This window comes from Scyliorhinus canicula, chromosome 15 (genome assembly GCF_902713615.1).
Source record: "Scyliorhinus canicula chromosome 15, sScyCan1.1, whole genome shotgun sequence".
Classification (NCBI taxonomy): Eukaryota; Metazoa; Chordata; class Chondrichthyes; order Carcharhiniformes; family Scyliorhinidae; genus Scyliorhinus; species Scyliorhinus canicula.
The window spans coordinates 93,547,630-93,569,909 of NC_052160.1; the positions used below are offsets into that span (position 1 = coordinate 93,547,630).

At 48.4% G+C, this 22,280-nt stretch overlaps 1 protein-coding gene across 2 annotated transcripts in view; it reads left to right on the forward strand.

Annotated features, from left to right (window-relative positions):
* The window catches only part of LOC119978640 (synaptotagmin-6-like), a 454,793-nt gene that overhangs the window by 428,642 nt on the left and 3,871 nt on the right, over nt 1-22,280 (forward strand). For both annotated transcript variants that reach the window (XM_038820429.1, XM_038820430.1), the window contains exons 5-6: nt 15,742-15,913; nt 18,080-18,209. In XM_038820429.1, coding sequence (XP_038676357.1) covers nt 15,742-15,913; nt 18,080-18,209 — 302 coding nt within the window. The remainder of the gene's footprint in view (nt 1-15,741; nt 15,914-18,079; nt 18,210-22,280) is intronic.

Here is a 22,280-nt window from a genome sequence, read left to right on the forward strand (position 1 = left end):
CTGATTTGAACAGCCTCCCGCCCAAGCAAGCGGACTTACTGTTCACCCATGTTCAGACCTAAATGCAAATTGCACTTGGTGGGCCTCAGGAATTAAACAAAATGATTTCATGGGATGGGGGTGTCTCTGGCTAGACCAGCATTTATTACACATCCCTGTTAGCCCTTCAGGAGGTGGTGGTGATCCGCCTTTGTGAACCGCTGCAGGTAATGTTGGTTAGGTACACCCACTGTGCTGTTAGGAAGGGTCAGGAATTTGACCCAGCGACAGTGAAGGAACTTGTCCAGCAGAGGGCAGCAGAGCATCCAGCAGAGGGCAGCAGAGCAGATCCAGCAGAGGGCAGCAGAGCAGAGCTACTGATCAGCTGTTCTGGGGAAATTTGCATACGTGCAGTGCGGTCAGCCTAAGTTGAAGGTGAATCTGCGAAGGGGACCCGAGGAGTTTGAGTGAAGGCAATCATCCAGCAGAGGGCAGCAGAGCAGAGCTACTGATCAGCTGTTCTGGGGAAATTTGCATACGTGCAGTGCGGTCAGCCTAAGTTGAAGGTGAATCTGCGAAGGGGACCCGAGGAGTTTGAGTGAAGGCAATCATCCAGCAGAGGGCAGCAGAGCAGAGCTACTGATCAGCTGTTCTGGGGAAATTTGCATACGTGCAGTGCGGTCAGCCTAAGTTGAAGGTGAATCTGCGAAGGGGACCCGAGGAGTTTGAGTGAAGGCAATCATCCAGCAGAGGGCAGCAGAGCAGAGCTACTGATCAGCTGTTCTGGGGAAATTTGCATACGTGCAGTGCGGTCAGCCTAAGTTGAAGGTGGTTTGTGGAGAGGCTGTTGGCAAGTGACAGTTAAACCTGAAACACTTCGTGAGTGTTTCCCACCCTACCTCCTCCTCTAACCAACCCCCCCACCCCACGGTGGTTGGGAAGCGGGAGCAGGGGCCTGTCGTGAAGGTGAGTGAGTGCCTTTAAATTTGCTTACCTTTGAGCGGGAGCAGGGTTTGAGGTAATATCAGGTAAGCTCTTCCTTTCTTTTTCTTTTTCTTGTTATTTTTTAAATCTAGAGGTGATGTCAGGGAAGGCAGTACAATGCTCCTCCTGCAGAATGTTTGAGGTGAGGGACGCCGTCAGTGTCCCTGCTGATTTCATCTGTGGGAAGTGCACCCAACTCCAGCTCCTCAAAAACCGTGTTAGGGACCTGGAGCTTGAGCTGGATGAACTTCGGATCATTCGGGAGGCAGAGGGGGTCATAGATAGGAGCTTCAGGGAAATAGTTACACCAAAGACTGGAGATAGATGGGTAACTGTAAGAGGGACTGGGAAGAAGCAGTCAGTGCAGGGACCCCCTGCGGTCGTTCCCCTGAGTAACAAGTATACCGTTTTGGATACTTGTGGGGGGGACGACTTACCAGGGGTAAGCCATGGGGTACGGGCCTCTGGCACGGAGTCTGTCCCTGTTGCTCAGAAGGGAAGGGGGGAAAGGAGTAGAACATTAGTAATTGGGGACTCAATAGTCAGGGGCACAGATAGGAGATTTTGTGGGAGCGACAGAGACTCACGTTTGGTATGTTGCCTCCCAGGTGCAAGGGTACGTGATGTCTCGGATCGTGTTTTCCGGGTCCTTAAGGGGGAGGGGGAGCAGCCCCAAGTCGTAGTCCACATTGGCACTAACGACATAGGTAGGAAAGGGGACAAGGATGTCAGGCAGGCCTTTAGGGAGCTAGGATGGAAGCTCAGAGCGAGAACAAACAGAGTTGTTATCTCTGGGTTGTTGCCCGTGCCACGTGATAGTGAGATGAGGAATAGGGAGAGAGAGCAATTAAACACGTGGCTACAGGGATGGTGCAGGCGGGAGGGATTCAGATTTCTGGATAACTGGGGCTCTTTCTGGGGAAGGTGGGACCTCTATAGACAGGATGGTCTACATCTGAACCTGAGGGGCACCAATATCCTGGGGGGGAGATTTGTTAGTGCTCTTTGGGGGGGTTTAAACTAATTCAGCAGGGGCATGGGAACCTGGATTGTAGTTTTAGGGTACGGGAGATTGAGAGTATAGAGGTCAGGAGCACAGATTTGACTTCGCAGGAGGGTGCCAGTGTTCAGGTAGGTGGTTTGAAGTGTGTCTACTTCAATGCCAGGAGTATACGAAATAAGGTAGGGGAACTGGCAGCATGGGTTGGTACCTGGGACTTCGATGTTGTGGCCATTTCAGAGACATGGATAGAGCAGGGACAGGAATGGTTGTTGCAGGTTCCGGGGTTTAGGTGTTTTAGTAAGTTCAGAGAAGGGGGCAAAAGAGGGGGAGGTGTGGCGCTGCTAGTCAAGGACAGTATTACGGTGGCGGAAAGGATGCTAGATGGGGACTCTTCTTCTGAGGTAGTATGGGCTGAGGTTAGAAACAGGAAAGGAGAGGTCACCCTGTTGGGAGTTTTCTATAGGCCACCTAATAGTTCTAGGGATGTAGAGGAAAGGATGGCGAAGATGATTCTGGAAAAGAGCGAAAGTAACAGGGTAGTTGTTATGGGAGACTTTAACTTTCCAAACATTGACTGGAAAAGATATAGTTCGAGTACATTAGATGGGTCATTCTTTGTACAATGTGTGCAGGAGGGTTTCCTGACACAATATGTTGACAGGCCAACAAGAGGCGAGGCCACATTGGATTTGGTTTTGGGTAATGAACCAGGCCAGGTGTTAGATCTGGAGGTAGGTGAGCACTTTGGAAACAGTGACCACAATTCGGTGACCTTTACGTTAGTGATGGAAAGGGATAAGTATACCCCGCAGGGCAAGAGTTATAGCTGGGGGAAGGGCAATTATGATGCCATTAGACATGACTTAGGATGTGTTGGTTGGAGAAGTAGGCTGCAAGGGTTGGGCACACTGGATATGTGGAGTTTGTTCAAGGAACAGCTATTGCATGTTCTTGATAAGTACGTACCAGTCAGGCAGGGAGGAAGGGGTCGAGCGAGGGAACCGTGGTTTACCAAAGAAGTGGAATCTCTTGTTAAGAGGAAGAAGGAGGCCTATGTAAAGATGAGGCGTGAAGTTTCTGTTGGGGCGCTTGATATTTACAAGGAAGCGAGGAAGGATCTAAAGAGAGAGCTGAGACGAGCAAGGAGGGGACATGAGAAGTCTTTGGCAGGTAGGATCAAGGAAAACCCAAAAGCTTTCTATAGGTATGTCAGGAATAAAAGAATGACTAGGGTAAGAGTAGGGCCAGTCAAGGACAGTGGTGGGAAGTTGTGTGTGGAGGCTGAGGAGATAAGCGAGATACTAAATGAATACTTTTCGTCAGTATTCACTCAAGAAAAAGATAATATTGTGGAGGAGAATGCTGAGACCCAGGCTATTAGAATAGATGGCATTGAGGTGCGTAGGGAAGAAGTGTTGGCAATTCTGGACAAGGTGAAAATAGATAAGTCCCCGGGGCCGGATGGGATTTATCCTAGGATTCTCTGGGAAGCCAGGGAAGAGATTGCTGAGCCTTTGGCTTTGATTTTTAGGTCATCATTGGCTACAGGAATAGTGCCAGAGGACTGGAGGATAGCAAATGTGGTCCCTTTGTTCAAGAAGGGGAGTAGAGATAACCCCGGTAACTATAGGCCGGTGAGCCTAACGTCTGTGGTGGGTAAAGTCTTGGAGAGGATTATAAAAGATACGATTTATAATCATCTAGATAGGAATAATATGATTAGGGACAGTCAGCATGGTTTTGTGAAGGGTAGGTCATGCCTCACAAACCTTATCGAGTTCTTTGAGAAGGTGACTGAACAGGTAGACGAGGGTAGAGCAGTTGATGTGGTGTATATGGATTTCAGTAAAGCGTTTGATAAGGTTCCCCACGGTCGTCTATTGCAGAAAATACGGAGGCTGGGGATTGAGGGTGATTTAGAGATGTGGATCAGAAATTGGCTAGTTGAAAGAAGACAGAGAGTGGTAGTTGATGGGAAATGTTCAGAATGGAGTTCAGTTACGAGTGGCGTACCACAAGGATCTGTTCTGGGGCCGTTGCTGTTTGTCATTTTTATAAATGACCTAGAGGAGGGCGCAGAAGGATGGGTGAGTAAATTTGCAGACGACACTAAAGTCGGTGGAGTTGTAGACAGTGCGGAAGGATGTTGCAGGTTACAGAGGGACATAGATAGGCTGCAGAGCTGGGCTGAGAGGTGGCAAATGGAGTTTAATGTGGAGAAGTGTGAGGTGATTCACTTTGGAAAGAATAACAGAAATGCAGAATATTTGGCTAATGGTAAAATTCTTGGTAGTGTGGATGAGCAGAGGGATCTCGGTGTCCATGTACATAGATCCCTGAAAGTTGCCACCCAGGTTGATAGGGTTGTGAAGAAGGCGTATGGTGTGTTGGCCTTTATTGGTAGAGGGATTGAGTTCCGGAGCCATGAGGTCATGTTGCAGTTGTACAAAACTCTAGTACGGCCGCATTTGGAGTATTGCGTACAGTTCTGGTCGCCTCATTATAGGAAGGACGTGGAAGCTTTGGAACGGGTGCAGAGGAGATTTACCAGGATGTTGCCAGGTATGGAGGGAAAATCTTATGAGGAAAGGCTGATGGACTTGAGGTTGTTTTCGTTAGAGAGAAGAAGGTTAAGAGGTGACTTAATAGAGGCATACAAAATGATCAGAGGGTTAGATAGGGTGGACAGCGAGAGCCTTCTCCCGCGGATGGAGGTGGCTAGCACGAGGGGACATAGCCTTAAATTGAGGGGTAATAGATATAGGACAGAGGTCAGAGGTGGGTTTTTTACGCAAAGAGTGGTGAGGCCGTGGAATGCCCTACCTGCAACAGTAGTGAACATGCCAACATTGAGGGCATTTAAAAATTTATTGGATAAGCATATGGATGATAAGGGCATAGTGTAGGTTAGATGGCCTTTAGATTTTTTCCATGTCGGTGCAACATCGAGGGCCGAAGGGCCTGTACTGCACTGTATCGTTCTATGTTCTATGTTCTACTTCGAAGTCAGGATGGTGAGTGACTTGGAGGGGATCTTGCAGGTGGCGGTGTTCCCTGGTTTCCAACTGCGAGGCAGCTAATTTTAATTAGGAACGTTGGAATTGCTAAAACCAAAATGGCCAGTTTCCATCTAATTCACCTTCAATAGCATAGTTGGTAGCACTGTTACTTCACAGCGCCAGGGACCCAGGTTCGATTCCCACCTTGGGTCATTGTCTGTGCAGAGTCTGCACGTTGTTCCCGTGTCTGCGTGGGTTTCCTCCGGGTGCTCTGGTTTCCTCCTACAAGTCCCGAAAGATGTGCTTGTTAGTTGAATTGGACATTCTGAATTCTCCCTCAGTGTACCTTAACAGGCGCCGGAGCGTGGCGACTAGAGGCTTTTCACAGTAACTTCATAGCAGTGTTAATGTAAGCCTACTTGTGACAATAATAAAGTTTATTATTATTATTATCCTGGCATAATAATCCATAACAATAATGGAGCTGTCAATCAATCATTGCACTCAATGAAGATCAGTTTCGTTGACAGTAGAATCGGACACATTGAGGAAAGGACAGGCATGGTTAAAAATTGCCCGCACTAAACGTAAAGTTGCCCATCCGAATGGGAGGTCTTGTCATGCAGTGGGTAGCATCACTGCCTGTGACTCAGAAGCTCTGTGTTTGAGTTCCACTCCAGGACTTGATGCAGAGGAAGGTACGTTCATAGCAGGTTGTGTCTCAACCTGCTAAATCCTTCAAACATGCCAATGGCAGGTGGTAAGAGGGCGGAAATCGCCTGGTCAGCCATGCTTGAGGCGGAGTGGGTTTCAAGCTATAGTCCCCTGGCAGCAGACTAGAGACCTTTTCGAGGAAAAAAAACAGTTTGGAAACAGATGAAAATCTACCTGCGCAGCACTAGGTACAGCAAGAGAAAACAAATCAAGTAAATTGTACTGAAACAGAATTTGTTTCATTCATTAAATATCGATAGTCTCTTGTTAGTACAGAACTTCGGTATTGCTGAAAAAAGAGACATGCTGTTTGAAGGTTTTCATCTTGCACTCATCAGGACAGGTACAAGAATGCCAAATTTCAAAGGGAACAACAATTTACACTGCGTGAGAAAGGGGAGCTGATTGTTTCATGAGTTGACCCTGATCAACAATTTACACTGCGAGAGAAAGGGGAGCTGATTGTTTCACGAGTTGACCCTGATCAACAATTTACACTGCGAGAGAAAGGGGAGCTGATTGTTTCACGAGTTGACCCGGATTGGTTGAAGTGTTGCCATGGAGAACCCATTAGGGAACTGGTGTCCCCAATGCTTTTGTTTACTTCATAAAAGATGCAATGCCTGGACATATTCCTTTTGTTTTCAAACGACAGATCCCTGCATATGGTTACATGTAACTTCTAGCAAGTGTAAGCTTTGCAAATCTGAGTCATAATCTTCAATTGGCTGTTCATCTAATTCTGAGCACACTCGTGATTGCTGAGCAAGTGCTATCTAATCACAGAATAAAACCAAATGTTGGACATTATGTTGTGAGCTTTCAAGCATGGGCTGATTGATTACTAATGTTGGATATGGTTTTACAATTGGATAGCACTTGCTGAATAATCACATCACCAGGATTTTCCATCCCTCACAACCAATGGGATTTTCCAGTCCCACTAAAGGTGACTCCCCCCCCCCCCCTCCCCCACTGCGCGTTGTGGGTTTGCTGGCTGTGTTGGTGGCAAGCAACATAAATGGCCATTAACTTTAGCAGGCCCGGAAAATCTCGCTTCCGAGCAATGGCGAGCCACCTCCCCACTGGAAAACCCGCCACGGGGGAGAGGGGGGGAAGGGGGTTTGGGGTGTTCCAGAAAATGCCGGTCCATTTAATAATTAAAAATCAGTTCAAATAGTGGTTAGCACTATGGCTTCATAGCACCAGGGTCCCAGGTTTGATTCCCATCTTGGGTCACTGTCTGTGCGGAGTCTGCCCGTTCTCCCCGTGTCTGCATGGGTTTCCTCTGGGTACTCCAGTTTCCTCCCACAAGTACCAAAAAACGTGCTGTTCTGTGAATTGGACATTCTGAATTCTCCCTCGGTGTACCCGAACAGTCGCCGGAGTGTGGCGACTAGGAGATTTTCATATTAACTTCATTACAGTGTTAATGTAAGCCTACTTGTGACAACAAATAATATTATTACAATTTACTCCACAATACCACTAGATTGTGATCTTTTGAAAGCAGCACCTTCGCTCAAGTTGTTGAATATTTATTAACCACAAGCAATCCGATTAATGTTGATTTACCAAACCTACGTAGGAGGGTCAGCGAGCTTATTACAATCCTGTCTTCACAGGAAATCTGAGCTATAATGGCAAAATCCTCTCTCCTTCCTTAAGCAGTGATTCCCAATGGATTCACAAATATTTACCGTATGTACAAATTCTCTAAGTAGCCTTTCCTAATGTACATTATGCACCGTTTGGCTGATGTAACATCTGCTCTCTCACTCTCGTTCATTATTTATGAAAACCCTCACTCAGGTGAGCAGTGGTACTGCATACATAAAGCAGTGCTAACGTGCGGCCGCCCTGTTCGGAGCTGGGCCGATCAGAGGCCAAGGGGTCCTTATAGGCGGTCGGGGAGTGCTTGTGCGGGGTTTGAGGGTCAAGCATGCTGTCGATCAGGGGGTCTCTTTGTGGGTCTGGCTCCGCGGTCAGTGTCCGCAATGGAGCACGGCGCGGCCGCTGGAGGCCGCCGCCATGCACATGCGTGGCCTCTGACCCGGAAGTGTTGTGGCCCGTATCTGCAGCAAAAGCTGCGAGATTGACTCCAGGTCCTTGCTGGCCGGGTGCAGGGCTATGAATTCGTGTATCTTTTTTCCAGGATTTTCAGGAGTAAAACTCCACGGGTTTGACGCCAGCGTGAGGACATAGTCCCAATAATGGAGAATCCAGTCCTCTGTTCTCCCGCTGGAGCTGAATCGCACCTGGCTTGTGCTCACGCTGGGTGCGCAATTCAGGAAGTGAGTCTCAATCCTTTGCCACGCACATTTATGCATGATGAGGATTGCAAGAGATTCCCTCGGGAATTCCGCTAACGGGCTGCCCGCTCAAAATGGCAGCCCAATAGCAAGGTCCGGCGGTCCCTGCCCCACCCACAACACAATTCAGCCCCCCCCCAAAGAATTGTCACCCCCCCGCAAGTATGAGGATGATATGATCCAGTTCCTTCCCAGAGACCCCCTAATTAAATATACCCCACCAGAGACCCCTAATTAAAGAGACCACCTAATTAGAGAGTACCCCACCAGAGACCTCCCCCCCATAAGAGAGACCCCTGCCTGGAACCCCCCCCCCAACCCCCCCCACCCCACACCCCCACCCCCACACCCCCCACACACCCCCCCCACACCCCCCCACACCCCCCCCCACCCCCACCCTGGGACTGATACAAGCAGGACGGGTTGCACCTAAACTGGAGAGGCTTTGATATCCTGGCCGGGAGGTTTGCTAGTGAGGTTTGGGAGGGTTTAAACTAGCTTGGCAGGGGAGTGGGAACTGGAGCAGCAGGCCAGCAATTGTAGAGACTGTGGAAGAGCTTGAGACTAAGATCAATACAGCAAAGAGGGAGAGCAGGCAGAGGGAAGTCGCTGATCTCTGTGGGTCTGGAGTGTGTTTCCTTCAACGCAACAAGTACAGCAGGTAAGATGTATGAACTTAGAGCTTGGATTAATGTGGGGAACTATGATACTGTTGCTATAATGAAGACTCGGTTAAAGGAGAGACAGGACTGGCAGCTTAACGTCCCGGAATATTGATGTTTTAGATGAGACAGAGGGGGTAGCAGAAAGGGTGGGGGAGTTGCATTGCTGATTAGGGAACAGATCACAGCTGTGATGAGGGTGGATATCTTGGAGGGATCCTGCAGTGAGGCACTGTGGGTAGAACCCACGAATAGGAAGGGTGTAATCACAATTTTGGGATTGGACTATAGGCCTCCCAATAACCAGCTGACTACATATATGTTGGGGAGGAACAGATATGAAGTCAGATTCTGGAAAGATATGAAAATTGCAGGGTTGTTGTGATGGGTGATTCTAATTTCCCCCATATTGACCAGGACTCCCTTAGTGCCAGAGGTTCGGATGAAGAGCCAGTTAAGTATGTCCATGAGGGTTTTTTGAAACAATATGTTGATAGTCCAACCAGTGAGGGGGCCTTACTGAACCGAGTATGAGGGAATGAGCCTGGCCAGGTAACCAAAGTTTCAGTAGGGGAACATTTTGGGAATGGTGATCATAATTCCATGGGCGGGATTCTCCGGTCACCGATTCCAAAATCGCGTTTGCCGATCAGCTGATGAATACCCGTTTCCGACCAAATCGGGGGGGGGGGGCGCTGCTTTCGTGATGCCTCCGCCCCTCCAAAGTGGCGTGCCTGAGGGGTACGCCGCACGCCGTATCAATGGCCTCAGGACGTTGCCTGAGGACCACCCCCCAATGCTCCACCCCCGACCAGCCGAGTTTCCGTGCTGTGGGTCTCTCATGGTCTCACCCGTCGGGAACTCAGCGTGGTGGCTCAGTCGCCACCGCAGGCAGGGGAGGGCCGATCCACAGGCAGGGGAGGGCCGATCCATGGGCAGGGGAGGGGCAATCCGTGGGCAGGGGAGACTTTGTCATGGCCTGGGGTACTGTTGGGGGTGGCCTTGGGCTTGCGAGATGGCCAAAGGGGAGGGCACTATTTTGCAGGCTGGGTCCGCGCACAGCTGGCACCATGTTGCATGGCGCGGCTGCTGAACAGACCCGGCAATTCTCTGGCCCTATTGGCAGCTAGAACCGGTGCTCTATGCTGCCGGCATGCTCGCCCACAGCCAAAAGGAGGATCGGTGGCCGTTTCGCGCCAAATTATTGGCGGGTTTCTCCGTTTCTGAGACTAAGGGCGGGATTCTCCGATCCCCAACTTCAGTCTCATAGTTGGCGATCGGGCGGAGAACCCCTTTTGATGCCGAAATCGGGGCAGCGCCTGTTTGACGCGGGTTTAGTATGCTGCGCCCCCTCCTAAACGACATCATTGCAGCACACACCGCACGCCGTCGGGATGGCCTCAGCGAGTCACCTGAAGGCCCTCCATCGATGCTCCGCTCCCGATGGGCCAAGTTCATGGCGGCGCAGTTCACTTCTGATCTCAGCCATGCGGGAACCCGGCGTGGTGGTTGCGGACTGTGTCTAGCGCCGCCAGTCAGGCAGGAGCCGTGCTGGTAGCCTGAGGGTGGCGAGGTGGTGGCCGGGAAGCATTATCCATGTTTTACGGCGCGACCGCAGCAGGTCGTGTGCCGTGTGCATGCGTGGTCACGGACCCGGCCATTTTCCGGCCGTTTATTTCGAGGAGGCCGGGGTTTTACTTGGCACAGCTGCTAACCCCTCACCGGTTGCTGCATCAATGAGGGGGTGGTGCCAATTTTGTTCCACGTAAAACGCCACAGATCCTCCAGGACAGAATTTGTGGATTTTCACGAGAGCAAAACCGGCACCGAACCCGGATTGATTCAGTAACTGTGGAGCGGCTAGCACCGGCGCCACGTGGAACACAATCAATTCCAATGAAAAACAGTGCGGGATTTGCCGGGTCCGTGACTGACACTCAGGATGCTGACAAGCTACAGCCGCACACATACACTTCACTCCCCATGCTCACCATCCCAGCCAACAAACTGACACTAGTTGTGCTGGAGTGCGCGCAGACAGCTGATGGGTCGGCTGGGGCCAGAGGCACCTAGGGGGTGGCCTGGGGAGGGACACCTATACAACCCGTGGCCCAAAGTCCACAGTGGGCTGTTAGAGGAGTGCACAGCTGCTTTGCCAGCTATGGCAATGGTGTTCCGTGCCTGTCCACCCTGACCCCACAGTCCACCTCATGGCCACCCCCTTCTACTCTGCCAGTCCTGGCAGAAGCCCCCCCGGCCAGCGGCACAACTGTCGGAAAACTATGTCAGTGTTGGACACTTTCCGTACCCCCTCTCTCTCAGGTTTCACGATTTAAAAAAACACAAGTGAACCGCGCCTTCGGGAACTCGGCCCATCGGAGGCGGAGCATCACAGTAACCCCGGAGGATATTGGGTCAGGCCCGCTAGTGTCATGCAAACAGTGTTGACCGTATATGCGTTCCAGACCACATTGACGCCGCTGTTGAGGTGACGGAGAATTGCGATTTGGCGTCAAATTGACATCCGCCGTGAATTTGGCATCAGCTAATGGAGAATCCCGCCCAAGGTCTAGGCAACTAAAAACAGCCGAAGCTCTTTAAGAATATAGGGAAAGTAGGAACAAACTCAAACGGGGAGTTAGGAGGACTAAAAGAGGCAATGAAATGTCATTGGCAAGCAGCGTCAAGGAAAATCCCAAGGCCTTTTATATATATATATATAAAGAGCAAGAGGGTAGCAAGGGAAAAAGCAGCTGCACTCAAGGACAAAGAAGGGAAGTTATACGTGGAGTCAGAGGAAGTGGGTGAGATCCTTAATGAGTACTTTGACTCGGTATTCAGCAAGGAGAGGGACATGAATGGATTTTGAGGTGAGTGATGGGTGTGTGTATTCTCGGTATGTCAACATAATGAAGGTTCCGTTGGATATCTTAAAATGCATGAAGGTAGAAAAGTCACCTGGGCCGAATGGGATATATCCCAAATTATAAGGGAGGCAAGGGGAGAAATAGCTGGGGCCTTAAAGATATCTTTGCATTATCTTTGACCGTGGGCGAAGTTCCAGAGGATTGGAGAATAGCCAATGTCGTCCCTTTGTTTAAGAAGGGAAGCAGGGATAACCCAGGTAATATAGACTGCTGAGCCTGATGTCATGGTAGGAAAGCTGTTGGAGAAGATACTGATGGACAGGATTATTCGCATTTGGAAGCGAAAGGATTTCTTAGTGATAGGCAACATGGTTTAGTGCGGGAAGATCATGGCCGGGATTCTCCGACCCCGCGCCGGGTCGAGAATCGGCGGGGGGGCACGTAATTCACGCCACGCCATCCCGATGCCGGCTCGCTGATTCTCTAGCGCTGATTCTCAGCGGCCACAAGATCGCCGCCGCACCGGTCGAGCGGCCGTTGAAAGCGCCCCCCGGCTATTCTCCGGGCCTCGATGAGTTTTGCCGAGTCGCGCCGGTATGGGTTACGTATGGCGGGTTTAGTCGGGGGCCGGCGCGGAGTCGGGAACCCACGCGCATGCGCGAACTTGCGCCGGGCCGTGGCGCGCCGGCCTTCGGGCCCTGGAGCTGCAGATACCACTCTGGCGCCGTACTAGCCCCCTAGGAAGGGGTGGATACCTGCCACTTGAGGCCCGTTGACGCCGGAGTGGCTTGCGCCGCTTTTCACACTGGCGTCAGAACTTGGCCGTGGGATTGAAGAATCCCGGCCCATGTCTTACCAACTTGATAGAGTGTTTTGAGGAGGTGACAAAACTAATTGATGAGGAAAGGCTGCGGATGTCGTCGACATGGACGTTAGTAAGGTGTTTGACAAGGTCCCTCATGGCAGACTGGTACTAAAGGTAAAGTTGCATGGGATTTGGGGTGTGCTGGCTAGATGGGTAAAGAACTGGCTTGGCAACAGGCGAGAGTAACAGTGAAAGGGAGTTTTTCAGAATGGAGATCTGTAACTAGTGGTGTTCCACAGGGATCAGTGCTGGGACCACTATTGTTTGTAATATAATCTGGAGGAAAATATAGATGGTCTGATTCGCAAGTTTGCAGATGACACAAAAATAGGTGGAGTTGCAGATAGTGAAGGGGACTGTCAGAGAATACAGCAGAATATAGGTAGATTGGAGAGTTGGGCAGAGAAATGGCAGATGTTTAGCAGTAATAAAACAGTTTTGCAGTATTCACTCTCAGGTTTGTGCTGCTGAAGAGTAGCCACTATGTCAGTCAAAGAAGAAAGAAAATTACAGCACAGAAACAAACCCTTCAGCCCTCCAAGCCTGCACTGACCATGCAGCCCGTCTGCACTAAAACCTCAGACCTTTCCAAGGACCATATCCCTCTGTTCCCATCCTATTCATGTATTTGTCAAGACGCCCCTTAAAAGTTACTATTGTGTCTGCTCCCACCACCCTCTGTGTAAAAGAACTTGCCTTACTTCTTCTCTGCAGGGGCTAGTTTAGCTCAGTTGGCTGGACAGCAGGTTTGTAATGCAGGGACAAGGGCAACAGCGGGGGTTCAATTCCCATACTAGTTGAGGTTATTCATAAAGGCCCCTCCTCCTCAGCATTGCCCCTTGCCTGAGGTCTGGGTACCTGAAAGGGCAGAGTCATGAGAGTATGGATGTTGCGAGGGGCACGCTCGCACTATCTGTAGCTTGAGAATTAGAAGAGAGTATGAAATTAAGAAAAAGCTGGATTTAAATACTGCAAGCTAGTTTTAAGCTGTTAGCCTCTGATTTTTCTTGATTAATAAGGGAATCAGGGGTTATGGGGAGAAGGCAAGAGAATGGGGATGAGAAAATATCAGCCATGATTGAATGGCGGAGCAGACGCTATGGGCCAAGTGGCCTAATTCTGCTCCTAAATCTTATGGTCTTATGGTCTGACTAGCACGTGGCACTGGTAGTAATCCTGAGATTTACATAGAATTTATAGTGTAGAAGGAGGCCATTCGTCTCATCAAGTCTGCACCAGCACTTGGAAAGAGCACCATCCCTAAGCCCCACACATCCACTCCAACCCCATAACCCAGTAATCTCACCTAACCTCTTTTGAACACTAAGATGCAATTTAGAATGGCCAATCCACCTGACCTGCACATCTTTGGACTGTGGGAGGAAAGCGGAGCACCAGCAGGAAACCCACGCACACACGGGGAGAATGTGCAGACTCCGCATAGACAGTGACCCAAGCCGGAATCGAACCTGGGACCCTGGAGCTGTGAAGGAACTGTGCTAACCACTGAATTTGCAACCTTTAAGGTTTGACTTCTCAGCTTTCTTCACAACCTATACTCTGCTTTCAGGACCTCATCCCATTTTTTAAACTTTTGTTGTTGGTACCAATGTGCACCACTCTCTTGGGGTGGGGGGAGCGAGGGGTGGGGGGGGGGGGGGGGGGAGAAACTACCTCCGAGACATCCTTGACCCTAGCACCAGGGCAGCAACATACCATCCTTGGGTCTCATTTACAGACACAGAACCGTCTATCTATTACCCTTACCCTTTGGACAGCACGTTAGCACAGTGTTTAGCACAATTTCTTCACAGCTCCAAGGTCCCAGGTTCGATTTCCGGCTGGGTCACTGTCTGTACGGAGTCTGCACATTCTCCCCGTGTGTACGTGGGTTTCCTCCGGGTGGTCCGGTTTCCTCCCACAGTCCAAAGACATGCAGGTTAGGTGGATTGGCAATGCTAAATTGCCCTTCATGTCCAAAATTGCCCTTAGTGTTGGTTGAGTGGGGTTACTGGGCTATGGGGATAGAGTGGTGTGGGCTTGGGTAGGGTGCTCTTTCCAAGAGCCGGCACAGACTCGATGGGCCGAATGGCCTCCTTCTGCACTGTAAATTCTATGATATCTATGATTACAACAAATTCCCTATACATATTGCATTCCCACACTTTGTACCCCTCCCCTCTGCAGCAGAACCAACCCTGGTGCAACGAATTTGGCTGTTACTGCTTTCCCCTGAGAGGTCATTTCCCTCAACAGTATCCAAAATGGTGTATCTGTTTTGCAGGAGAATAGCCACAGGAGATTCCTGCACTGCCTGCCTAGCTATTTTGCTCTGCCTGGCGGTTACCCAGTCCCTTCCTATCTGTGGGATCTGAGCCTGTGATGTGACCACCTCTCTATACATGCTATCCATGACACTAACCGCCTCACAGATGTTCCACGGTGTCCCCAGCCACGGCTCCAGCTCTACAACCCAGGCTTCCAGGAGCTGTAGCTGGAGACACTTTTTGCACAATGCAGTGGGAGTTTTCCCGGGCTCCCACATGGATTAAGAGAAGCAAACCTATACTTTATGTTCTCCTGTCATGACTTGGCCTTTTAACTTCAAGCTTTGGAAGACGCTTGATATTAGATTAAATCCAATTCTCTATGGCCCCTCTTTACTTGTCCACGTTACTACCAATTAGAGCCCTTACAGATTATAAATGACAACATTTATTTTCAAACTATAATTGAATAAAGTTGTAAAGACCTATCGACTTTTCTCACTACTTACCAATCAGCTCTCTCCCTTGTAGCCTCAGCTGCAGCAGGGCAAGACCATGCTCTGAAGGTTTAAAAGTTACAAAGCAAGGAGAAAAAACAAAGAGCACCTCATTCCCACTCTGCTTCAAATTCCCAAGTTTAAAACTGTCTGTGGCCTCACTCCAAATGTGGCCTCCCTCCCATTGCTGCTGCGCAAAGCTGATTGCGCTTTGAAGCTCTTTACTTAAAGAGAGATTGCCTGAGATGACTCACATATCAGTTGAGCTTCAACACACTGCTGCCTCACGGCGCTGAGGTCCTGGGTTCGATCCCGGCCATGGTTCAATGTCTGTGTGGAGTTTACACACTCTCCCTGCTTATCAAAGCATTACCATTATGCTATAATCGGAGCCAAATCAAACCCTGAGAATGATATTTGGATTCTTCATAACGGTGAAATGAAGGTGAATGACACTGAGTCATTTTTGTGCTTCACTGAGTTGTGGGAAGGATCAACAATATTGCTGCCTCCTATTTGGGATGCTTCCAAAGTCCAGGCTATCCATTGACAATACATACATGTTATATAAAGCCTCTGCTTTCTTTTCCAGATCCATATGTTAAGGTGTCTTTGCTATGCGAAGGACGACGGCTAAAAAAGAAGAAAACAACCATAAAGAAAAACACACTAAATCCTTCATACAATGAGGCAATTATCTTTGACATTCCTCCAGAAAACATGGACCAGGTCAGCTTACTGATCTCAGTCATGGACTATGACCGGTGAGTACCAGAATCCTTATTGTACTGACTGACTGACAAGACATGAGATTCCAATTCAGACCAATGCATTATCATGGGAAATGCATCTGATTCCAGATTGAAAGATTCCTGCTCTAATCTCTTATTCTGCAATGTGTGGCATGAGTGAGACACTGAGATGTGGATGATAAATAAAGTGAATTATTATTTCGGGAATCCATTTCAGTCAAAGCAAAAATCAACACAAGCATTGTTAATCCTATTTTAAGAGCCAATACTGGGCATTGCCAGTGTTGCCAGGACAAAGCAGCCCACTTGTTTGCTACCCCTACTCCAAACATTCGATCCCTTCACCTCCAACGCACAGTGGCAGCCGTGTGTACCATCTACAAGATGCACTGCAGGAACTCTCCAAGGCACCTTAGGCAGCACCTTCCAAACCCATTACCATCTAGAAGGACAAGAGGGGCAGATACTTGGGAGCCCCACCACCTGGACATTCCCCTCCAAGTCACTCACCATCCTGCCTTGGAAGTTTATCTCAGTTCCTTCACTGTTGCTGGGTGAAAATCCAGACGCCACCTTTCTAATAGCACAGAGGGTGTACTTACACCATATGGACAGCAGCGGTTCAAGAAGGCAGCTCACCACCACCATATTCTTCACGGCAATTATGGATGGGCAATAAATGCTGACCTAGCCAGCGACACCCACATTTCATACATTAATTTTTTTTTAATTGTGTGCAACTTCATACCCTATATATTAAGTGGCTGAGGCAAATTCCGTTGCACATTCTCTCTCCACCGCAGTGTCAAAGATTATTGCTGGCCTTCTTTTGACCAATCCCCTCTCATCTGATCGCCCCACTCTCTCCTGCTCTAATCCACTCTCTCTTCTGATTGTCCCCTCTATTCCAATTTCCTCTCCATCCTGATCAACCCCCAAACATCCTACACTCTTTCGATTGCTCCCCTTTACTGATCACTCTACTCTTGCCTGAATTCTTTCCCGTGCTCTCCCCATTTCTCCCCGGATCTCCCCCTCTCCTGATCACCCTCCCAATCACCTCCCTCTCTGATCACATCTTCTTTCTCTCAATTGCCTCTCCCTATTGCATCCCCCTCTCTTCCAGTTGCCGGCCTCCACTATCCCAGTAGCTCCACCTCCCTCCAATCACTTCACTCTCCCAATCACCTTCCTCCCCTCCCATTTCTGACATGTTCTCTGATCGGCAATTAATATGATAGTGGTTAATGTTCATAGAATATTAAATTGCAGGAGTGGACCTATTAACCCACCTTGGCTGTGAGAACTCTTTGACAGAGCTATGCAATCAAACAACCCCACCCTCCCACTCTTTCCCATAACCCTGTATTTTTGCTTTTCCTTTTTAAGCAATTATAAAATTCCTTTGTGTAAGTAAAAGGAATATTAAACATGGGATGCACCCAACCAAAAGGCAGGTTATAAAAGAGGCAGTGTTAGTTCCCATGAGATGCTGCCTACTGGTAGCAAGCAATTTGCAGCTGTAAAAGTCATTGGCGAAACGTGTATTTTAATGATCATAGCCCTGGAAATCAGTTCTTCCCTTATTCACTCTTTGTTCGAAATTAATGGTGCATGCATTGCATACGGATTGCACACCTATTCACATTGCCATAGAGATCAATTCAATTCTTTGTATTTCTGCCCCACAAATTTTCCTCTTCTACATTTGGAAGTATGCAGTCAGGTTGATTGCAGCTGTATGTGTATTGACTCCTCTGCGGTGCATCAGCCAAATGGTATTCTTTAACAGTGAAGACAGATTGTGCATATTAACATTTACGGTCGATCTTTTGTCCATACACTCACTTTCCAGCTCCATTTACTGGGAAGTAACCAGAAATAGAAATTCTGGCTGACTTTACGCCTTGCAAGCTCAGGGGCACTGAGGCCAATTGTAAGACCCTTACTCTTTATCCTCTTGAGATCTGTGAACTCAATGCAGACTGGGGCTGGAGCCATGATTTCTACAGCCCAGGTTTACTTTGGGCAGCCAGTTAGATACTAAGCCATTTCAGGAGATTAGCTGGTTCTTTCCTGGCATTGCTCAGGTTTGATCCATTTCTGCTACTGTGAATAATTGAGGTTGCACAAAGGAATTTTTGTTAATGAGAATTTCCTTCCCTCCATGATGGTTAGTGTTGGACATAATGAGATCATTGGAGTGTGTCGCGTGGGCATCAATGCTGAAGGCCTAGGGAGGGATCACTGGAATGAAATGTTGGCATACCCACGCAAGCCAATTGCACATTGGCACCCCTTGGTGGAGGTAAGAGAACTTCAGACTGCTTTGTAATGAATGTACAAAACATGCATGTCGATGATAGTATGTGACCAGAGTTATATACTTTCTATACAGTCTTATAATTTAATACAAACAGGTTGTAAATATTGATTCCTGAAATAATGCAGCTGAAATGAAAAATCTTTGTTAAATTTGAGGTTATATACTTAAATCATGTGTGTCTTAATGAGAGTTGTATCCAGAGGGGCTGAGTTCTGTGGGGTTACAAAGTGGTGTAGTACACATTGAGTGTAATAGGTGTATTGCTTATCTTTACCAGTTGAATAGGAACCTGCCAGTTGAAAATGCAACACGGTGCACACTGGGCACTGCGCTCACTCTCCCAGACTGGCACTCAGGTGTTGAAGGTGAAAATTACCCCTGTCAGTTTTCCCAGCAGCTCCAACCTTCTGTGAAGCCTGGATCCTTTCCGTGTCTTCCATGCAGCTTCCATACTTTTTTCATTCTTTCACAGGATATGGATGCTGCTGGTCTGGCCAGCTTTCCAATGCCCATAAATTGCCCTTGAGGAGGCGGTAGTAGCTGCCTTTTTGTACCATGTGGTGTAGGTACACCCACAGTGCTGCTCAAAAAGGACATCCAAGTTTTGACCCATCAATAGTGAAGAAACAATGATGAGGCTCCACGTCAGGACGGTGTGTCTGTGTCAGGATCGTCTCGGAGGCTCTTTGCATGGGTTGTCTTCACCTCCGGTCAGGGTACAACAGAAACCCACTGGCCAATGGGTATTCTTTTGATCATTTAGCATCCAATCTCTCACTCCATCACACTTCTAATGATATTGCTGTTGTCAGCACTATACATTCAGCCCCCTTGCATTTCCAGGGCACCAGTCCTACACACAGGTCGCCATTATGTTAAAATTGAGGAAGTCCATCAATTCAGGCTGTCATTCTTTAATTCCCGAAACATCAAAACTATGGAGCTCCTTACCTCTTCCTCTTTACAGATCGGTATCATCCGACCGTTACTTGATTTTTTTTTCTCATATTCTCTCCTATTTTATTTTCACCTTCGGAGCCTTTACCAATGTTCCTCAGTAAGAGTTATTACTGATGTGAACTGTGAAAGGCTAGACAGCATTGTTCTGCTCCGAAACATGAGCTCATTTATAGGGCACGATCCAATGGCCGCACTGCGCCTGAAAATCAGCTCGCTGCATTGCAGCATGCCGTCGAAAGCCGGGAGACACCGCTTCCGGGATCTACCCAGCTTGCCACCGCTACCGAGATCCAACGGGATCTCGTGAGACGTTGCGATGTGAATCCCACCCACAATGGGCGGGATCACCTTTTGGCAAATCTGCATATTAGAGCCAGTAAGCCTGACTCTAATATGCAGCTTCCCCAGATAGCTGGGGCTTTGGGATTCATAATCATCACCTCAGAGACCTCGGGTGAGCACCATTCCCACAAATGGAGACCAGATAGAACAGCACTCGTGACGGTCTCCCAGGCCGAGGCCACATTTATCTTCATTTCCTGTAGTGATGAGCTCAATGTGCCATCCCCACAGGACCCCCCTCCCAATGCCCCAACGTACCTGCCAGGGGATCCTCAAGCCCCACCTCATAAGGGCTGGGGACCCCTGCGCCCAGTCCCTGGCATGGGGAACCTGGCAACAGGGCATCGTGGCACTGCCAGCCTTGCACCCTGGTGGTGCCCCTGCCTGCCTGGCAGTGCCACTCATACACCTTGGCTGTATCCAGGTGGCAGTGCCAATATGCCCGGGTGCCAGTGGGAGTGCCAGGGTAGCACCCTGCCCATAGCCCAAACATCTCGGGGCCTCCTATGGCCTGGAGGACCCCACCAGGTGACATTATGCCTGGTCCACGTTTGTGCCAAACGGCGCCATGGCAAGATCTCCCAGGCATGAAAGTTGATTCCTGGGCCTCGGGACAATTGACAGCTGCTCACTAAATAACACAAATCTGGATCATGCCCAACATTCCAAACATCGCAAATCTTGCAAGATACCTCTCCCGAAATTTAATGGCCTCATTGCGTAACCGAATCAGGCGATCATACCCAGCGCATGAAACTTTAAAAAAGATTAATTGGGTATATAAATAAAATAAAATAAAAAATAATGGATTTTTCCTTAATGAGTAGCCCAAAAATATGAATACAGAATCTACCTTGACTCTTACTAGTCTGAGAATAATTTAAAGAATACACATGATTGAACTTGATAAGTAAAACATTCTTATCTGATCTTCCAACTGATAAACTTAATAAATTGGAACAAATCCTTCCAATTAACTACTAAACAATTCAGACCTTCTGTTCACTATTGAGTGTAGTGATTGTCTTTTCAGTTCAATAATGCTGATTAACCAACAACATCAAAATAACTGCAGAAGACAATGTGGCCAACGGATCCAAGATGCACAACTTCCTTGGATTTGATTCTGCCTCTCAGTGTTCGGTTAAATAAGTTACATCTATGTCCTTTGTACCTTTTAATTTCTCAAATACCTTTATACGGTCCCTTTCAGTCGATTCCTTTCCAGCCTGCAAGACACCGGTTCCTCCTGCTTCTTCTCATCACTCAGTTCTGTCACACCAGCCCCTGGCTCCTGTCTGAACCCTGCCAAACTTGAATGTCCCGTTCCGGTTCCATTTTCCAAAACTGGACACAATAGCCATTGCTGCCTCGGATTACCAGCTCTGTCGTAAGAATGTAGGAACGAGGGAAAAGGCACATAGCTCTTCAAACCTTCGCTGCCATCCAGTAAGATCCCGGCTAGTCTCTAATCAAATTCCATATGACCACCTTTGCCCCATACCCCATAATATGTTTGGATAAAAAAGGCTTTTCATCTCAGGTTTAAAGTTTGCGATTGATCTAGCGTCAATTGCTGTTTAAAAAGAGAGCTCTAATAACCTTTGGCCGGGATTTTCCCATCCTTCCAACCAATAGGATCTTCCGGTCCCGCCGAAAGCGATTCCCCTATGGTGGGTTCCCTGGTAAATAACGCAAATGGCCATTGATTCTGGCAGGAACGGAAGATCCCACCGGCAGCCAATCACGGGCTGCCTCTGCTGCCAGAAAACCTGCGGTCGGGGGCGGTTGGAAAATCCCGGCCTTTGTATGTGGCAGTGTTTTCAAATTTCATCGCTCCAAGCGTCTGGCTCTAATGTTCAAACTCCCAACCAGCAGAAATAGTGCCACCTTATCTAATCTGCCTGTTCCTCATAATACTGTGAAAACTTCTAAAAAATTTCATCTCAGCCATCCTAATTCCTGGCAATGCCACCTTAAAGTGTATAGCCTCACCTCGTAATTTGACATTTGGAATCCAAGTATAATTTCGGTAAAACTGTGCTGCATTCCCTCCAAGACTAAAATAACTTTCCTAAGTTGTGGTGCTCTAGTACTCCAGATCTGATCTCCCTCAGGCTTTGTATAGCTGATTGCTTCCCCCTTGAATTAGAATCTACCAGATATAAGGGCTAGTCATTCATTAGCCTTCTTGATTATTTTTAATGCCTGCCCATCACATTTCAGCAATCTATGTAAGTAAATCCCAAAGTCTCTTTGAGCCTCCAGTGCTTCTAGTTTTTCACCATTCAGAAAATAATCTGACTCATGCTTTGTAGTCCCAAAGTGGATAGTCTCCCACCTGCCAACACTCAAATCCATATGCCACTATTTACCCATTTACATATTAAGAGATTAATCTTAGATTATCTCATATGCACTTGCTTGCCAGTGGCCAGCAGTGGGATCCAACTGGCCATTCCTCTTGCATTACATCACAAGAGGTTAAAATTGTTTAGTTGTTGGTGTTTTCCTATCTTCCTGCTGTGTCCCTAGTGTGACACACGGGGGGATTCTCAGGCTGATTAACAATCTGATAAACCGTGATGCAAACGCAGCTTTTGTGCTTGCAACCATTTTTACACCCCTCAATAGTCCAACGTAACAAGAAGGTCCAGCCACACCCATTGGACTTGAATATGTCAACTCTGAATTCAAAGTCCAAACTCTGGTTGTCAGACTGTCTGGAGCAGGGTTTGAACCCTGCACCTC